The following is a 14,091-nucleotide window of genomic DNA, read 5'->3' as shown; positions in this document are numbered from 1 at the left end:
TAATGCATATATACTCCTTAGTGTTTGTTTAATAAATGATATATATTACAACTTAAAGGAATTATCAAAAATGCTTTAATTTGTGTTATTTCTAATATAATTGAAATCGAGGATGTCACGGTAGAAATATATGAATTAATACACTTGGCAAACTGCACACGAAAACGTTTCTGTGGAATAGTAAAGGAAAATATGGGTGGTAAACAGGAAAAAGAAAGTGTAATAAAAATTGTTTTAAATAACAAAGCACACGGAAGGCAATAAAAGCACAATATTCTGCTTACATCACTCACATCAGGCAATAAAATCCACTTCACAAATACTAAACCTTTCTAGAAAGCGAGTCAGTCGACAGGAGGAAGCTACCACGATTCTGTTATTAAATTAAACAAGAATTTTAACATTTCCAGAGTAAAACTAGGAAATGGAAGGAGACGATGATATTATTTATTCCTCGATTTTATTGGATAGCGCTTAACCTGAGTTATGAGCTACACTGTGACTCGGAAGATAATTCCTGTGTCGGGGACATCACCGTTCAAATTCCCCCTTACAAGTGAAACTTGCTGTAGATTAGAGCTTCCTTTGTTTGCCACCAGAGCGGTGAAAGATCTCGTGGCCCACTTTTTTGTACAAATGTAGTTTGCCAACTTCCTGGATAAAACACACTCAGGTGAGCTTTGGTGTTGGGGATGTGACAGCGCGCAAGAAAATTGTCTAAAAAGCACATGGTCTCGAGCGGATAAATATTTTACTTTTGGGGATAGCTGTCAGCCCGATCTTCGGTCATCATGGTGCTACGCTGCAAGGTAAGTGTACGTGTGTCGTTGTTTCTTACTAGAGGAGTTGAATGGCCATACCTGTGCGCTGGCAAAACGCTCGCGGTGGTCACGTGATAGAGTTGTTGCAGTCTTGTTGTCTGAATGAAGGAAATGTCTACAAATCCGTCTGTAAGAGGAAGGTGGTGGTGGTACTCTCCTCGGAGAGACTCTATTACTGATAAATATAATTTAAATCGAGTAGTATTATAGATATACAGTAAAGAGTTTTGTGTATTTTATAGCCGGAAATTTCTGATGGCACAACCCTCCCTTGTTTAGTTCAGAGTTAATCCAAACATGACAGAAGAAAGAAAGCATCGTTGATTCTTTCTGGTTAGTTTTAGAATTCTGTGTGGAATGAGGAAGTATGGGGTGGCCTGGGAAAGATTCCTCTCGGAATATTTTCTAGAAGCTCTTAACGTATCAGAACTGCTTATGGATATTAACTGATAATTATGAAAATGTCTTAAAGTTTAAGTTAGAATGACTTATAGCACAGCTTGAGAAAAAGAGAGCAGTCTTATTTCTTTATCTTATACGACAAAAGTTTAGTTACTACTTGATACAAAGAATAGTGGAAGCAGAAAAATATTAAAATAAAAATTCTTCATAAACAGAATACATTTGGAGCCATTTTGCACATATGTCTATTTATAACGATTTTCATATAATTTCGTTAAGTATATTTCCTGCAGTGTTGCTTTAGACCTGCGAGGTGTCTTGTTGAACACCAGTAGGGGGGGTTCTTCTTCCTACTTCAACAAGTCATGCAATGAAAAAAGTCCGGAGGGTTTTCCAGTGACCTGGGCAGCGACCACATCATTTACAGGTCACACTGTCTTCTATAAATTCCTGGGCGTTTCTGTGAGATTTCTATCTAATGGTATACTTCTTTAGGATATTCTAATTACCTGTTTGGACTTAATGTATCTTAATTGTAGTAATCATATCATTAATCTACATGGAAATAAAATAGAGTTGAATTTAAAAACAGAAACTGCGCAAACATACTCATGTAAGTTTTCTTAACTCTTTTCACACACCGTTTTCACTCAGAACACCTTGCCTGTATACAACAGAAGCTCACGTTATTATCTTGTTAAAAACAACACCCCAGAATATTTTTAATACAGATTAAGAGGTGGGAGTAGGATTCCTATTAGGTGTCTTCTAAAGAATGCATTCCTATACTTATTTTCTCAAAACAGTAGATTCGCTTAACATTAAACTTTCGAGGAACTTAGTTAAGCTAAATTGCTCTCACTATTCGACTATAAAAACACGGAAAGTTCTTCACTTATTCATGCAATGTATAATGTATAATCTTGACGTCACACGGGTTGACTAGAAATCTTCCTGCCATATTTTTCAGCTGTTGTTTCTTTGTATATAATTTTCCTTATAGATAATTGATCGTTTCTGCATCGAATTGACATTTTTATAGCTTTTCCTCATGTGAAATGTTTTCATCGGTTTACGCACAAAGTGGTACAGAACAAGAAAAATCAGACTTCATATCGGGAACCTATCCGGAAATTCAGACTGTAGGCTGTATTCGCTTAGACAAAACTGTATTTGAAAGAAAACATACCCTGTATTTGAAGGAAAAATTAATAACAATTACACCCCAGAATATCTTTCAAAAAAGTGGAGTTTACAACTTTATTATTAAGGCAGTTAATGCAACAACACACAGGTTGTGCAGTTTGGAAAAATCAAAAAAAGGTTAGGATAACCACAAGGGTGGAGAAATTGTTTATCCAGAATGTTTAAATCGAAGAACTACATGTTGCGGCATGAACATAGAACATCAAGCAGGATAATTGACATAATTAAGCTGTGTCCACTTCCCTATTCACACTGGGGAGGTCCAAAAAATAAGGGGCTCCGAGGAATAGCGTGCTGTGATATTAAACAGAAGAATGAGACAATTGGAAGCTTTTTATAAGAGACAGAAATTTGTAATTATGCTTCTGAGCAATATGATGCTTGTTTTTAGTATCCTCAAGAGCCACTGTTACCGAGGCAGACACTGGTCTTTATAAAATTCGAAACGTTGCACTGGTTGAAACTGGGAGGCCACGCTGATTAATAGCGTATAGATGTTTTTTTTTTTTTTTCGTATAATCGTTTTAATCATGGCACAAAACAAATAAAACATTATACAGATTAAGTGTAGCGATCCTTTATCCTGGACAATATTTAAGAATTAAGATTAAGCCATTAATTAGACTGAGATAGAATTGGGAGAAATAAATTCTATACAAATATGCAATTTTCAAAGGCCTGAACAGATGACAATCAAGGGGCAAGGACAGGACTATGTGGTGGATGATTAAGCGATTCCCATCTGTAACAACTGTCAACAGATCGCAGAGTGTGGTGTTGTTGTAACTGAAACGAAAAACAGACTTATTTTTTGGATATGACACACTACTCATGGTTGCTGATAAATTTCTGTGGGTTTTAAACCCAGTTGTGGGGCGGTACTTCTTTCGTCCGAGATCGGTTAAATATAACCTCGATTGAAAAGTATTTCAGAATTTCTTCTGGTCATGGACAGGAATTGGTGACTTGAGAGAAGTCTTCTTCAGCGGAGACTATTTAACTGATCTCAGGCGGAGGAAGCAGAATTTTTTCCCGAGTTATTCCGGGTTTTTCAGCCCGCACAATATGAAAATCAGCCATTGATCATACCCTTCTAAAGATAAAGACATACTGGGATATGAGCGGAAAGCTTCAGTACCTTTAAAAATTATCATTTGGAATTGTGAGCTTTACGCCTGTGTTGCTATTTGGCGATGTCATTGATCGTCAAATGGTTAATATGGAATTTTTTATCTTCACAACTTTAAATCGAAAAAAACGTTATTGATAAGGATTTACATGTCTATGTTCTCCCCCTTGACCTGGAGATTGTGGACAAAGGTTTACTTTACCATCTGGCAAAGGGCACCTCATGGACCTGTCTCGGACATACAACTGACCCAGAAAATAACCGCACCGCTGAAAAGAAGAGGCTCTACGCTCACCTGCTGCAGGTGTGGCAAGAGAGATGGACAAACTCCCATACAGGGGAGATAACCAGAAAGTTTATACCTGACGTCGGCAGGGTCTACCCTAAGTTCCCAACGTGGTTCTCACCTGGACTCCATGCAGCATACCTTCTCACCGGACACGGCGCCATCAATGCCAAACTTTTCCTTTTGGGAATTGAAGAGGACCCTACCTGTGTTTGCGGCGGTCTGGAGAGCTGGCAACATCTAATGTATGATTGCCAGCTTTATGACGACCTCCGCAACATCTTAATAACAACGATCCTATATTGTCCTAGAGGACGGGAACACAACATACTGGATACAAAACAAGAGTACCTGGCTTTCTCCTGCTAAGCCCAAGAGCTCTTCGCAAGAAGACTTGTGCTCGTTGCAATGGAGCACAACTGAACCCTATACATGACAACCAGGAATAACAACTGAAACTACTTAATAAAGGACAATAACTGACTTGACTAAACTGGACGGGACCTGGTCCCATGAGTGATATCCCAAATGGGAACACCAATGCCACTGAAGACCAACTGCAGCTTGCTGCTCGCCATCTTGGCTCTCAAACCATGCTCCCTTGCATGGTCCTATCTTTTCCTCTCTCCCCCAGCAGGGAAAGGGGACGGTATCTTCCGCCCCCTCACCTCCTTGCCACTCTCCTCTTCGCCTGGCGGGGCATGGGCCTGCCCCACTGATTATCTAGGGTCGCCTTCTCTATCGTCCCCATATTTCTGTCTTTTCCCCCTAGCCTTCTGTCTCCCCCCCACTCTACCTAATACGCAAGTGTATACCCCACATAACTTAAAATTTAATAATGACTAAATTTAATTGCGTTCACAGTAAACTCATTTGGCCTTTCTACACAATTTTCTTAACCCCCACTGAGCGAAAATTTTATTATATATATATATTTTTTTTTTAGGTCCTAGCCACTGAAATCTCAGGAAATTAGGTGGCAGGACCTGCCAGAGTAAATATTTCAATACTAGTGTACCTGGTCTGCCTCCACGAGGCATAGTGTGGACAACGTTGGGCCCCAGCAGGGGTCTAGCGGTCTTGTATTCAATAAAGATTTCTTCTAAATGGCCAGAAGAACAACGATGCATAACACTACACTCATACAATATCCATACACTTCTAAATCTCTGGCCTTTACAGTGAACTGTTACACCCACAATGAAAGCAACGCGGAGATGGGGGGAACCCCTGGTGCCGTTAGACACGAACACACTATACACTATACACTATGTCTATGTTAGCTCCAATACTTTTAAAACCTTTAATAATGAAACTCCAGATTAAAAGATATTCTTGGCTGATGTGAAGGGTCTTTCCTCTCAGCTGTCACAGTTCTTATTAGGGCATCGCTGCAAATGTAGTAACCAGTAGTGTTTGAAAATTAATAAAACTATACTCCTCGAAAAAATTAACAGAACAAAATACTTTTCATGAATATTTTATTGTGAACGGTGTCGCCGAAGGCGAATATTGGATAAAATAGGCATCCTGGCATACAAATTCCGAGTATCAATAGACACCGCACATTATAAAATTATTCATGCCTATGAAAACGGGTTGCGACCACATCACTGTATTCCAGTTTTTTTGACTTGCTCAACGACGAATAGCCATCTCCAGTACTTAGGATGGGAAGTCATCGTAATTTAGATGATTCTTTGAGATGGTGCGCTGTTGGACGACTTGGAGCCGGACAGTCACAGGCGGAGGTGGTACGTTGTCTTAACGTGTGGTCTCACCACTATAGAAACAGTTTCAGGAACCATTACAAGAAGAGTGACCAAAGTTGCCGCCCGAGGGCTACGTCAATCAGAACAGACCGCTATCTGGCTCTAACAGCAAGACGGAATCCTACGACTTCATGTCATCAATTGTCTCTTGCGGGTGCTGTGGCCAAGAGTGGAAATATTTCCAACTGGAATGCATTAAGAAGGCTCAATTCACGTTGACGCTACGCAAGGAAGACCGTGGTTTGTATCCTATTAACCCCCAAACCACCCACAGCTCGTCAAAACTGGTGCCATGAACATGTGACTTGGAGCCCTGACAAATGGGGTACAGTTCTGTTCATCTGGACACAAAAAGGAATACAGTACCATCCGTTCAACATCAGAGAAAGGGTGGAGGCGGTGTTCTCATATGGGGCGGAATAATGATCAATGGCCGCACCCATCTTCATGTTTTCGACAGAGGTATCGCGAACAGATCCGCGAACCCTATATGCAATTTTTAGGGATGCAGTTGGCCCAGATTTTATTTTCATGCATGACAACGTGACTGCACGTAGAGCTCAATTGGTGGAGGAATATCTTGAAACTGAAGATATCCAACGATTTCCGTGCCAGCATGATCATTACAGACTTAATCCAATCCAACATGTGTGGGACGTCCTTGGACGTCACATTGCACACCGACCGTCAACATCTTGGTCACTTGGTGAACTAAGGTGTGCGCTGGTGGAAGAATGGGATGTATTGCCACAGGATCTTATAGACACCCTCATATCAAGCATGATTCACCGCTGTCTGGCCTGTTTAGCCGTTGGAGGGGGATCATACGTTACTGATGACATGTGACCATATTTTTCGAGTTTCTTCTATCGACTTCTGTAATGCGACCTTTTTGGTAATTCCTAGGAAACCCCTACAAATGTCCCTTATACCTGTCCGAAGTTTCTCGCTGTCTCCTCATTTCATCTTTATTCTATGGTACACCACTATACCAAATTTTGCCCCCCTTCATCGCAAGCTGCACGAGTTACATCACGTTTTCTACGTGTTCGATTAATTGACAGAATTCTGCACTATATGTAATAGCTGTACCGTTTCATGTGTGTCAACTTATGTCCAGATTGATATATTTTCTGAAAGTGATTACCTTAGTAAGGAGAGTAAAATAGATCTGTTTAAATACTAGTATTGGATAATATTTCTGCTTCTTCATGGAATAAGCTATTTTTAACTTCTGTAACAGGCAACTCTCAAGAAGCAATGGAATGATGGATATTAATAAGACCTGCCTACTCGCTATACTTTAAATTATCCGTTTCTACACAAACTAATATCAGGTCTGATATGCACGTCTCTATAAATGGACATTAAATCAACATGTTGGACATTAAATCCAACTCCCGCAAGGACCTCGGGTTGGTCTTGGATTCGAACTTGTCATTTCAGGAGCACTTCAAGGATGCAAGATACAAATTCTTCGAGGCCCTTTGATCAGCTCGACAGGAGCTGGTGGGTTTCGGCAATAACAAGCTGATAATTAGGTTTGTCCAAACTTGTGTGGTATCTGTGGCTCTCTACACATCGGAAATCTGGTCCTCCTCTGCCCCTCCAACCTACTTGCAGAAGTTCTTGGGACTTGATTATTGGCTTCTATGATCCCTGCTTGTACTTCTACGATACTTGCTTGTACATTAATGTTAGGAGTGTAGTAAATAAATCTGTATTTGAAGCACTGGTGTCTATGTTGTAGGTATAACAGAAACATGGGGTTTTTAACTCAGATTGGCAGCTCGCTCGGTAGCAAAACGGATGATTGCTTTCTTCAACAAAACACATTGGAGAGGCAACAAGGGAAAGCAATATTCTTGATTTGGTTATTGGCAGTGGTTCTTCTTGTATTTGGAATCTTCAGATAAAGGAACCCTTAGATGGCAGTGATCAGTATATCGAGGTGAGGTTTATTCAAAGAAATAACTGCTTTTAAGGTTATGGGAAAGGGAGTTTGTTTTCACAAAGGCGATTATAATGAGCTTAAGCATTTTTTATCTCTTTTCAGTGGCCCTTGAAAAGAGATAAAAGTGTAAATGCGAAATGTGAAATGTTCAGAGAGGTAATCAGAGAAGCCACGTTAAGATCTGAACAGACTAAGCGTATGGGATGGAAAGTGGAAACAGGTTGACATGGATAAATTCAAGGTACTAATCAGAAATCCCAGAATAATATACCAAGGGGGTTGTACCACACTCAAGATATTGGATAAGGAAACCGACTTAGGGGTAATCGTAGTGTAACATGAAATTCTCTGAGCAGTGCTAGTACAACTCGTATATGTCTTCCATGGATATAAAAAAATTTTACCAGAAGGAACAGAGGTGATTATCGCTTTGTATACTGCAATGGGTAGACTACGTGGAATACTGATTACAGGTTTAGCAATCTCATTTTAGGGAGGATATGGATCCTTTGGAAAGGGGGCAGAGAAGAGCAACAAGAGCAGTTGGGGGTACAGATGGCTAATCTTACCAAGAAAGACTGGAAAGGGCTCTGTAAATTCTAATTCTTTTAACAGATAGACATATGCGTGGTGACCTAATTGAGGTGTTTAAGTAAGACTTTAAGAGGGTTCAGTAAACTTAATGATTAGGCTTCTCTACTCTTTCTCAGATGACAGATACAAGGGTGGATACAAATTGAAAGGATAGTTGTAGTAATGACTGTAGGATAAACTTCACCTAGTGTTGTGGAGATGGGTAGGTTGAATGAAGTTAACGAAAGTTTGAACAAATTATTGTCAGAATGGGCAAATAAAGGTTTTTTATTTGTGGTGCTGTATAATCTTTGCTTCCTTGCATTATGTTGCCAATAGTAATCCATGATTTGCAGTTCTTATGAGTCATCTTTTTCGGGGTGTCATTTTAAAAATCTGGGACAATTGGTTCCATTTATTTTCTTATAATTTCTGGTTCCATTTATTTTATTATAAATTCTGGTTCCATTTATTTTCCTATAATTTCTATGTATCCTTTTTCCGGTTAATACGTCTTTGAAACAAGAGTTCCCCCGTATTTGTGATTTTTTTGTGTTAAAATTTCATCTGGAGCAGAAAACTTGAACTCTTTAAAATACGGCACCCTCGGGGGATTGACAGGTGCCGAATTTTAGAGAAATGATTGAGCAGTTTTGGATTTTGGAAGAGCAGTTCTCGCTCAGTTACGAAGTTTACTGAATAATAGTTATCACAAAAAGAGAGAGATTCAAAGTTGTAGTATAGCCAAAATATAGCTAAAACTATATGGCCTCAGAGAGGACATTATAAGGTGTTTTCAGGATTATCTTATTTTCTCATCTGTTTATAAGCTGCATTGGTGCCTTTTAAGGTTTTAATGGTTTTAATTTTAACGGCATGAATTTTCATATAAGAACAATTTGCCTTTGTAACGAGTTACCGTAGTATTGCACTACTTTCAAATCGATGGCCTCGCCAGAAGATTAACTGGCCTATTATTATTATTATTATTATTATTATTATTATTATTATTATTATTATTATTGTGCAAGGAAGCCCGAGGCTTATGCTGCACCAGCCAAAAAAAAAAAAAAAAAAATATTTCCCCGGTTACCCTGAGAGAGAGAGAGAGAAGTAAAAGGGAATCACCAAGAAAAAGAAAAATGATGATATCCAGCTCAGGACCCTGGGTGTGCCAAGCCCATACTCACCAGATGTGAGTCCTTGGGGGAAATTTTTTGCTTAAAAGATGAGAATTCTGTGAGAACTTGTTTCAGGTTCCTAATGACACTGCAGATAGTCTGCATTGAGAGCACTCAGACAAAGCAGATAGCTTTAGCTATATTGCAACTTTATTTTGTATATACTGCATCGAGCGGTATTACTTGACATCTAACTAGGGATCAGTTAGTCCTGAAATTTCAAAGAATTATGGATTCTAAAGTGCTGGAATTTACAAAGTTTACAGTATTTGTTATTTGGAATAGCCAGTGATATTCTTGTGAACTCATACATATTCCGGTATGTGCACGCTTATTTCATGCACACAGCCCACGTGTAATAAAAGTTAGTAGATTTGTAGGTAAATCGAGTCTGTTGTATTTGTGTAACTGTAATCCCTAGCGAAACATAGTTAAAATTTACCCCAGATTTTTAAAATTATAAAATGGGTAATGTAGTTCGGCATTATTGAAATTATGTGAAGTCCGAAAGTGAAATTATGTGAAATTCTCCTTTCACAACGAGTTGCCTTATTATTACACTACTTTTAATCAAATCTTTCTAAGTAAATTAGGGTTCCACTGATTTAACTATTATTTCCAGTAAATTATTTGTCCCGCAGAAAGTTCTCCGATTTTGAGTATGTGTACCTGTAAAAAGAACTCATAACTCATAAGTAAATAACTCATTTACTTTTTTATAATGTAATTAATATTAAAATTCATTAAAATTATTACAACAGGCTATGATAAGTCTCTCTTCTAAATGGTGTCTACAATTGTCATTTGTTGAAGTAGTGCAATATCAGGGCAACTCGTTATGACGTGACTTTGAAAATTTCAAGCTAATTGTGACTTTTAGGCTAAATTTATTATTTTTAAAATATTATTAATAATAAATGAAAAGTTTTTAAAACACCTCATAACATATTTCATATGTTATGAGGTTTTTTGCGAATTGCACTTCTGCCATGCATTTAGTGTAACTTTTCCAACTCTGTTTTTCCTTATTAAACTTTTTTTTTTTTTTTTTTTTTTTTTTTGTAACAGTTGACAAAGGTGTGCTTTTTCCTGGTATTTTTTTTTTTTTTTTTAGTCTTCTGGTCAAATACTATGAGGGATGGTATCCATTGCAGTTTTAATTCTTGGAGAGGTGGAAAACGTTGTTTATAGTCCAGGTTGGACAACCAATCTATCCAAAGGAAAAAAGAGGAACTGAAAGAGACTGAGAAATTGATAAAAAGACGAAGAATTAATATATACGGCATTTGTGCTAGTTTTTAACCTTTCGGCATCTTTCAATGGTTCGTTGGTCACCCACAATCACGCTGATCTCGATAGCAAACCAAGCGTTAGATGTTCATTGTGTCGCTGTACAGATTAACTCCGAACTTTAAAGCGACTTCCACTAGTCCAAACACGCTATTTTAATTGCTAGATGAAATCGAGAAAATCTGAAATGTGTACAAGGAACCGTTTGGGTCTGCAATTCATTTGTTGATTGCGGTGTCTGCAAACGTTGTCTAAAGAATTGTTATCAGAGGGAGATTTAGATCTTGTACAACAAATGTCGTAATACATGTTACGTTAGAAAATTTACACTTCGGGTCACAAGAACTTGTTTCATCAGACTGTTCATTAAAAAAAAAAAAAAAAACAATCGTGAATTAGTTGCACACAAATTGTTATATTAAGTAATAGCAGTAGACTAATTAAAGTCCATTTATTTTATGTCTCAACCCTTACACAAAGGTATTTTCTTTGGCGAATAAACTTCTTAAATTACAGCATATATGCAAAATATCTTAAAAATCCAACATTTAGTTTTTTTACTTAAGTGAATTTCTGCCCTTTAGGTGTCTCTCACTGTATTATTTGCCATCAACGTGCTCATTACTTGGACAGTTTACCTATTAGTACTGATGACAGCAATGCCTGGTGTTTCAGAAGCTAAGGGTCCTAACACCAACATCTCTGCGTGCTATTTTTGTGATGATGATGTCGAATTCTCTGTTCGGAATCTTGCTTGCTGCTTCCTTACTAGTCGATGCTGTGGGTAGGTGGCGCTGTTAATATTTAACCATAGGCTAAACTGAAATAATATCTATCTCTCTCTCTCTCTCTCTCTCTCTGTCATCCACACACACACAGATGTCTAAGGAAGTTTCGAACCCACAGTTCTATTCTCGGGAATTATTTCCCAGAATGCTTTGCGGTCTGCTAATCTGCCTTTTTTACAGTTGTATATATTTTCAGATCCTGGTTGGGATTAACCACAAAAGTGGTGAATTCCTAAGGAAACCTTCATTATCCGGCTGTGGACTGACTGGGAAATCTCCAGGGGATTTCCTTAAAGGAAATAACGTAATCAATGCAGATTAGAAACGAGCGAACCTGGTCTGCTTTGGCGCCAACCTGTCTAGACCTACCTGCGGTTACAGTGGCAGTACTGACCTATTTCATGATTAAACTGTAGGGTTGGGTCCATCTATGCGCCTTCCTCAACTCTCATCCAACGCAAAGTGAAAATATGGCTGCCATGAAACGCATTCCATTTAATTGATGATGCCAAACGATTTTAAGTGACATTACATGTGACTTATGACGTCACGTAGAACTAATATGTGACGTCATAAAGATTTAGGAAGGCCCAATTACTTTTTGTTACTTTATATTATATGGAGTAGCGCCCAATTTTAAAATTTTAAATTATATTATAGTTTTAAAAAAATTGAAATAACAGATTTTTAGGTATTGTTTAAGATCAACAAATGCTAAATACAGGTTATTTTATGTTCCCTTTAATTTGCTTTAGTGCAGATCCTGGCATTCATTCTTTGGCCTAAAATTTAATTATCCATCCACAAGGTTGCATTCAATAATATTTCCATCCATCTTTCTACGATACCTAAATAGATAATGACAATGCAATTAAATAGTTTAACACCGTTTCGTTGCATTGTTACTATGAATTTTTTTCCCAACATTTTTCTGATTGTACTTCTAAAGATAAACACGTCATTTCGTTCAGCTTTAACAATTTGGTTTCTTGGGAACATATTCATTTTCTTCAGTCTTTCTCAAAAGGTATTCGTAATATAGAGAAAATGACCATCAACGTTTAATTAATATTTTTCTTGGGTGGCAGAAGACTTATCTGGCACGTTGGAGGAAAAAAGGTTGATCATCCCTGGTTATAAGTTTATATAGTTGGAAAGAAGGTGCTTGCATTTCCGAATAGCTGCCTAGGACGAAGAAATACTAAATCATCTAATATTTCATGTGATATGTTAGACCTTAAATCATCATTATCAGCCATTTCCAATCCACTGCCCCTCTAGCAACTTTCCAGTTCCTTCTGTTTTGAGCAATGGCCATCCATTTACTCCACACGAACTCTTGAATTTCATCTGTCCATTTCCGTTGTTGTGTTCCAGGTTTCCTGTTAACTCCTCTTGGGTACCATTCTGTTATTTTCTTAGTCCATCTCTCATCATGTCTTTGAGCTATGTGCCCAAGTCCATTTCAGCACTTTATTGCTTGCTGTCGATTTATGCTTGCTGCCTAATCCATGTTTCTCGTATTATCCAACGGTATGATTCCTAATATAATTCGTTCCATTCTTTCCTGCGTAGTTTTCATCTTCTCTTCCATTCTTTTTTTTGAGTGCCCAAGTTTCACTTCCATGAGTGATGGTGGGGATTATACACTCGTTCATTATTTTACGTTTCAGACAAACTGGGATATCGCTCCTCAGTATGTGACTATATTTCCTGAATGCTACCCATCCGAGATCTCTTCTTTTCTTGACTTCCAGCCATTTATCATTATTACAGGTAATGACTTGTCCAAGATAAGTATACGAATCCACTTTTTCAATTTTTGCGCCGGCAATGATTATATTCCTTCCTGTGGAATACTTGTTCATCATTACTTTTGTTTTAAACATATTCATCTTCAGTCCGAAATTCTTACTAACTCTGCATAAATGAATTAGATTTTCCTTTAAATTTTAATACCTTAAATAATATTTATTATCTTCAGTTTACACTAAAGGATATTATACTATCAAAATATATAAAATTATGAGGAATTGTGCCCATAGGTGTTTTTAATTTTTCGAGATGTCTGATGATTTCGAGATGTATAATGAAGAACTTCAGTAGAAAGTTCAAATGTTGTTCGGTACTGTACTTCCTGCTCTGATTTGTAGTAAAGCTAAAAATAATTTAGAAATAATAATAATAACTGTTTTATAGTCCCTCCTTTTTGACCAATGAATTAACTACTAGCCAAAGACAGTGATTATGAAATCACCTTCAATAATATTTCATAATATTGAAATCAAGCATATTAAGGCAACTGGAAAATATTAACACACTAGACTACTTTAAATTCGTACACGAATTACCTTGTTTCCTTATTTCGTCACAAAATAAGCTATTTCTGACATATTTTATTTCTTTTACAGACCGGATAAATTGGACTAGTTTTTATGGCCTAATGGCAGAAGACTTGCATTTCTTGTCAGCTTGTGCGCATGAGTGAAGATCTCCGAAGCGAATTGTCAACTGCTGAGAAAAATTTTGTTGTCTTCAATCACCGCAAGATGTCGCACTATGGGTTTGAAACAGTTCGCACAATTAGGAATTCTATAATTTTCCTGCATACAGAACTTCAAGAAAAATTTAAAAAAATAAATAAATAAAAAAAATTAAAGATTAAAGTGAAAAAGAAATTATTTTTTTA

At 37.5% G+C, this 14,091-nt stretch overlaps 1 protein-coding gene across 1 annotated transcript; it reads left to right on the top strand.

Annotated features, from left to right (window-relative positions):
• The first annotated feature begins 664 nt into the window (after positions 1-664).
• LOC150076926 (uncharacterized) lies at positions 665-14,012 on the top strand. Its single transcript, XM_090386410.1, has 3 exons — positions 665-809; positions 11,199-11,398; positions 13,814-14,012. The coding sequence occupies exons 1-3, from the start codon at positions 792-794 to the stop codon at positions 13,830-13,832; spliced, it is 237 nt and encodes a 78-aa protein (XP_090242536.1). The 5' UTR covers positions 665-791; the 3' UTR covers positions 13,833-14,012.
• The last annotated feature ends 79 nt before the right edge of the window (positions 14,013-14,091 follow it).

This window comes from Mastigoproctus giganteus, chromosome 12, assembly GCF_048544385.1.
Source record: "Mastigoproctus giganteus isolate SK-2022 chromosome 12, ASM4854438v1, whole genome shotgun sequence".
In the NCBI taxonomy this organism is placed as follows: domain Eukaryota; kingdom Metazoa; phylum Arthropoda; class Arachnida; order Uropygi; family Thelyphonidae; genus Mastigoproctus; species Mastigoproctus giganteus.
Note: the sequence above shows the minus strand (reverse complement) of the source record. Positions and strands in the feature narration are given on the sequence as shown.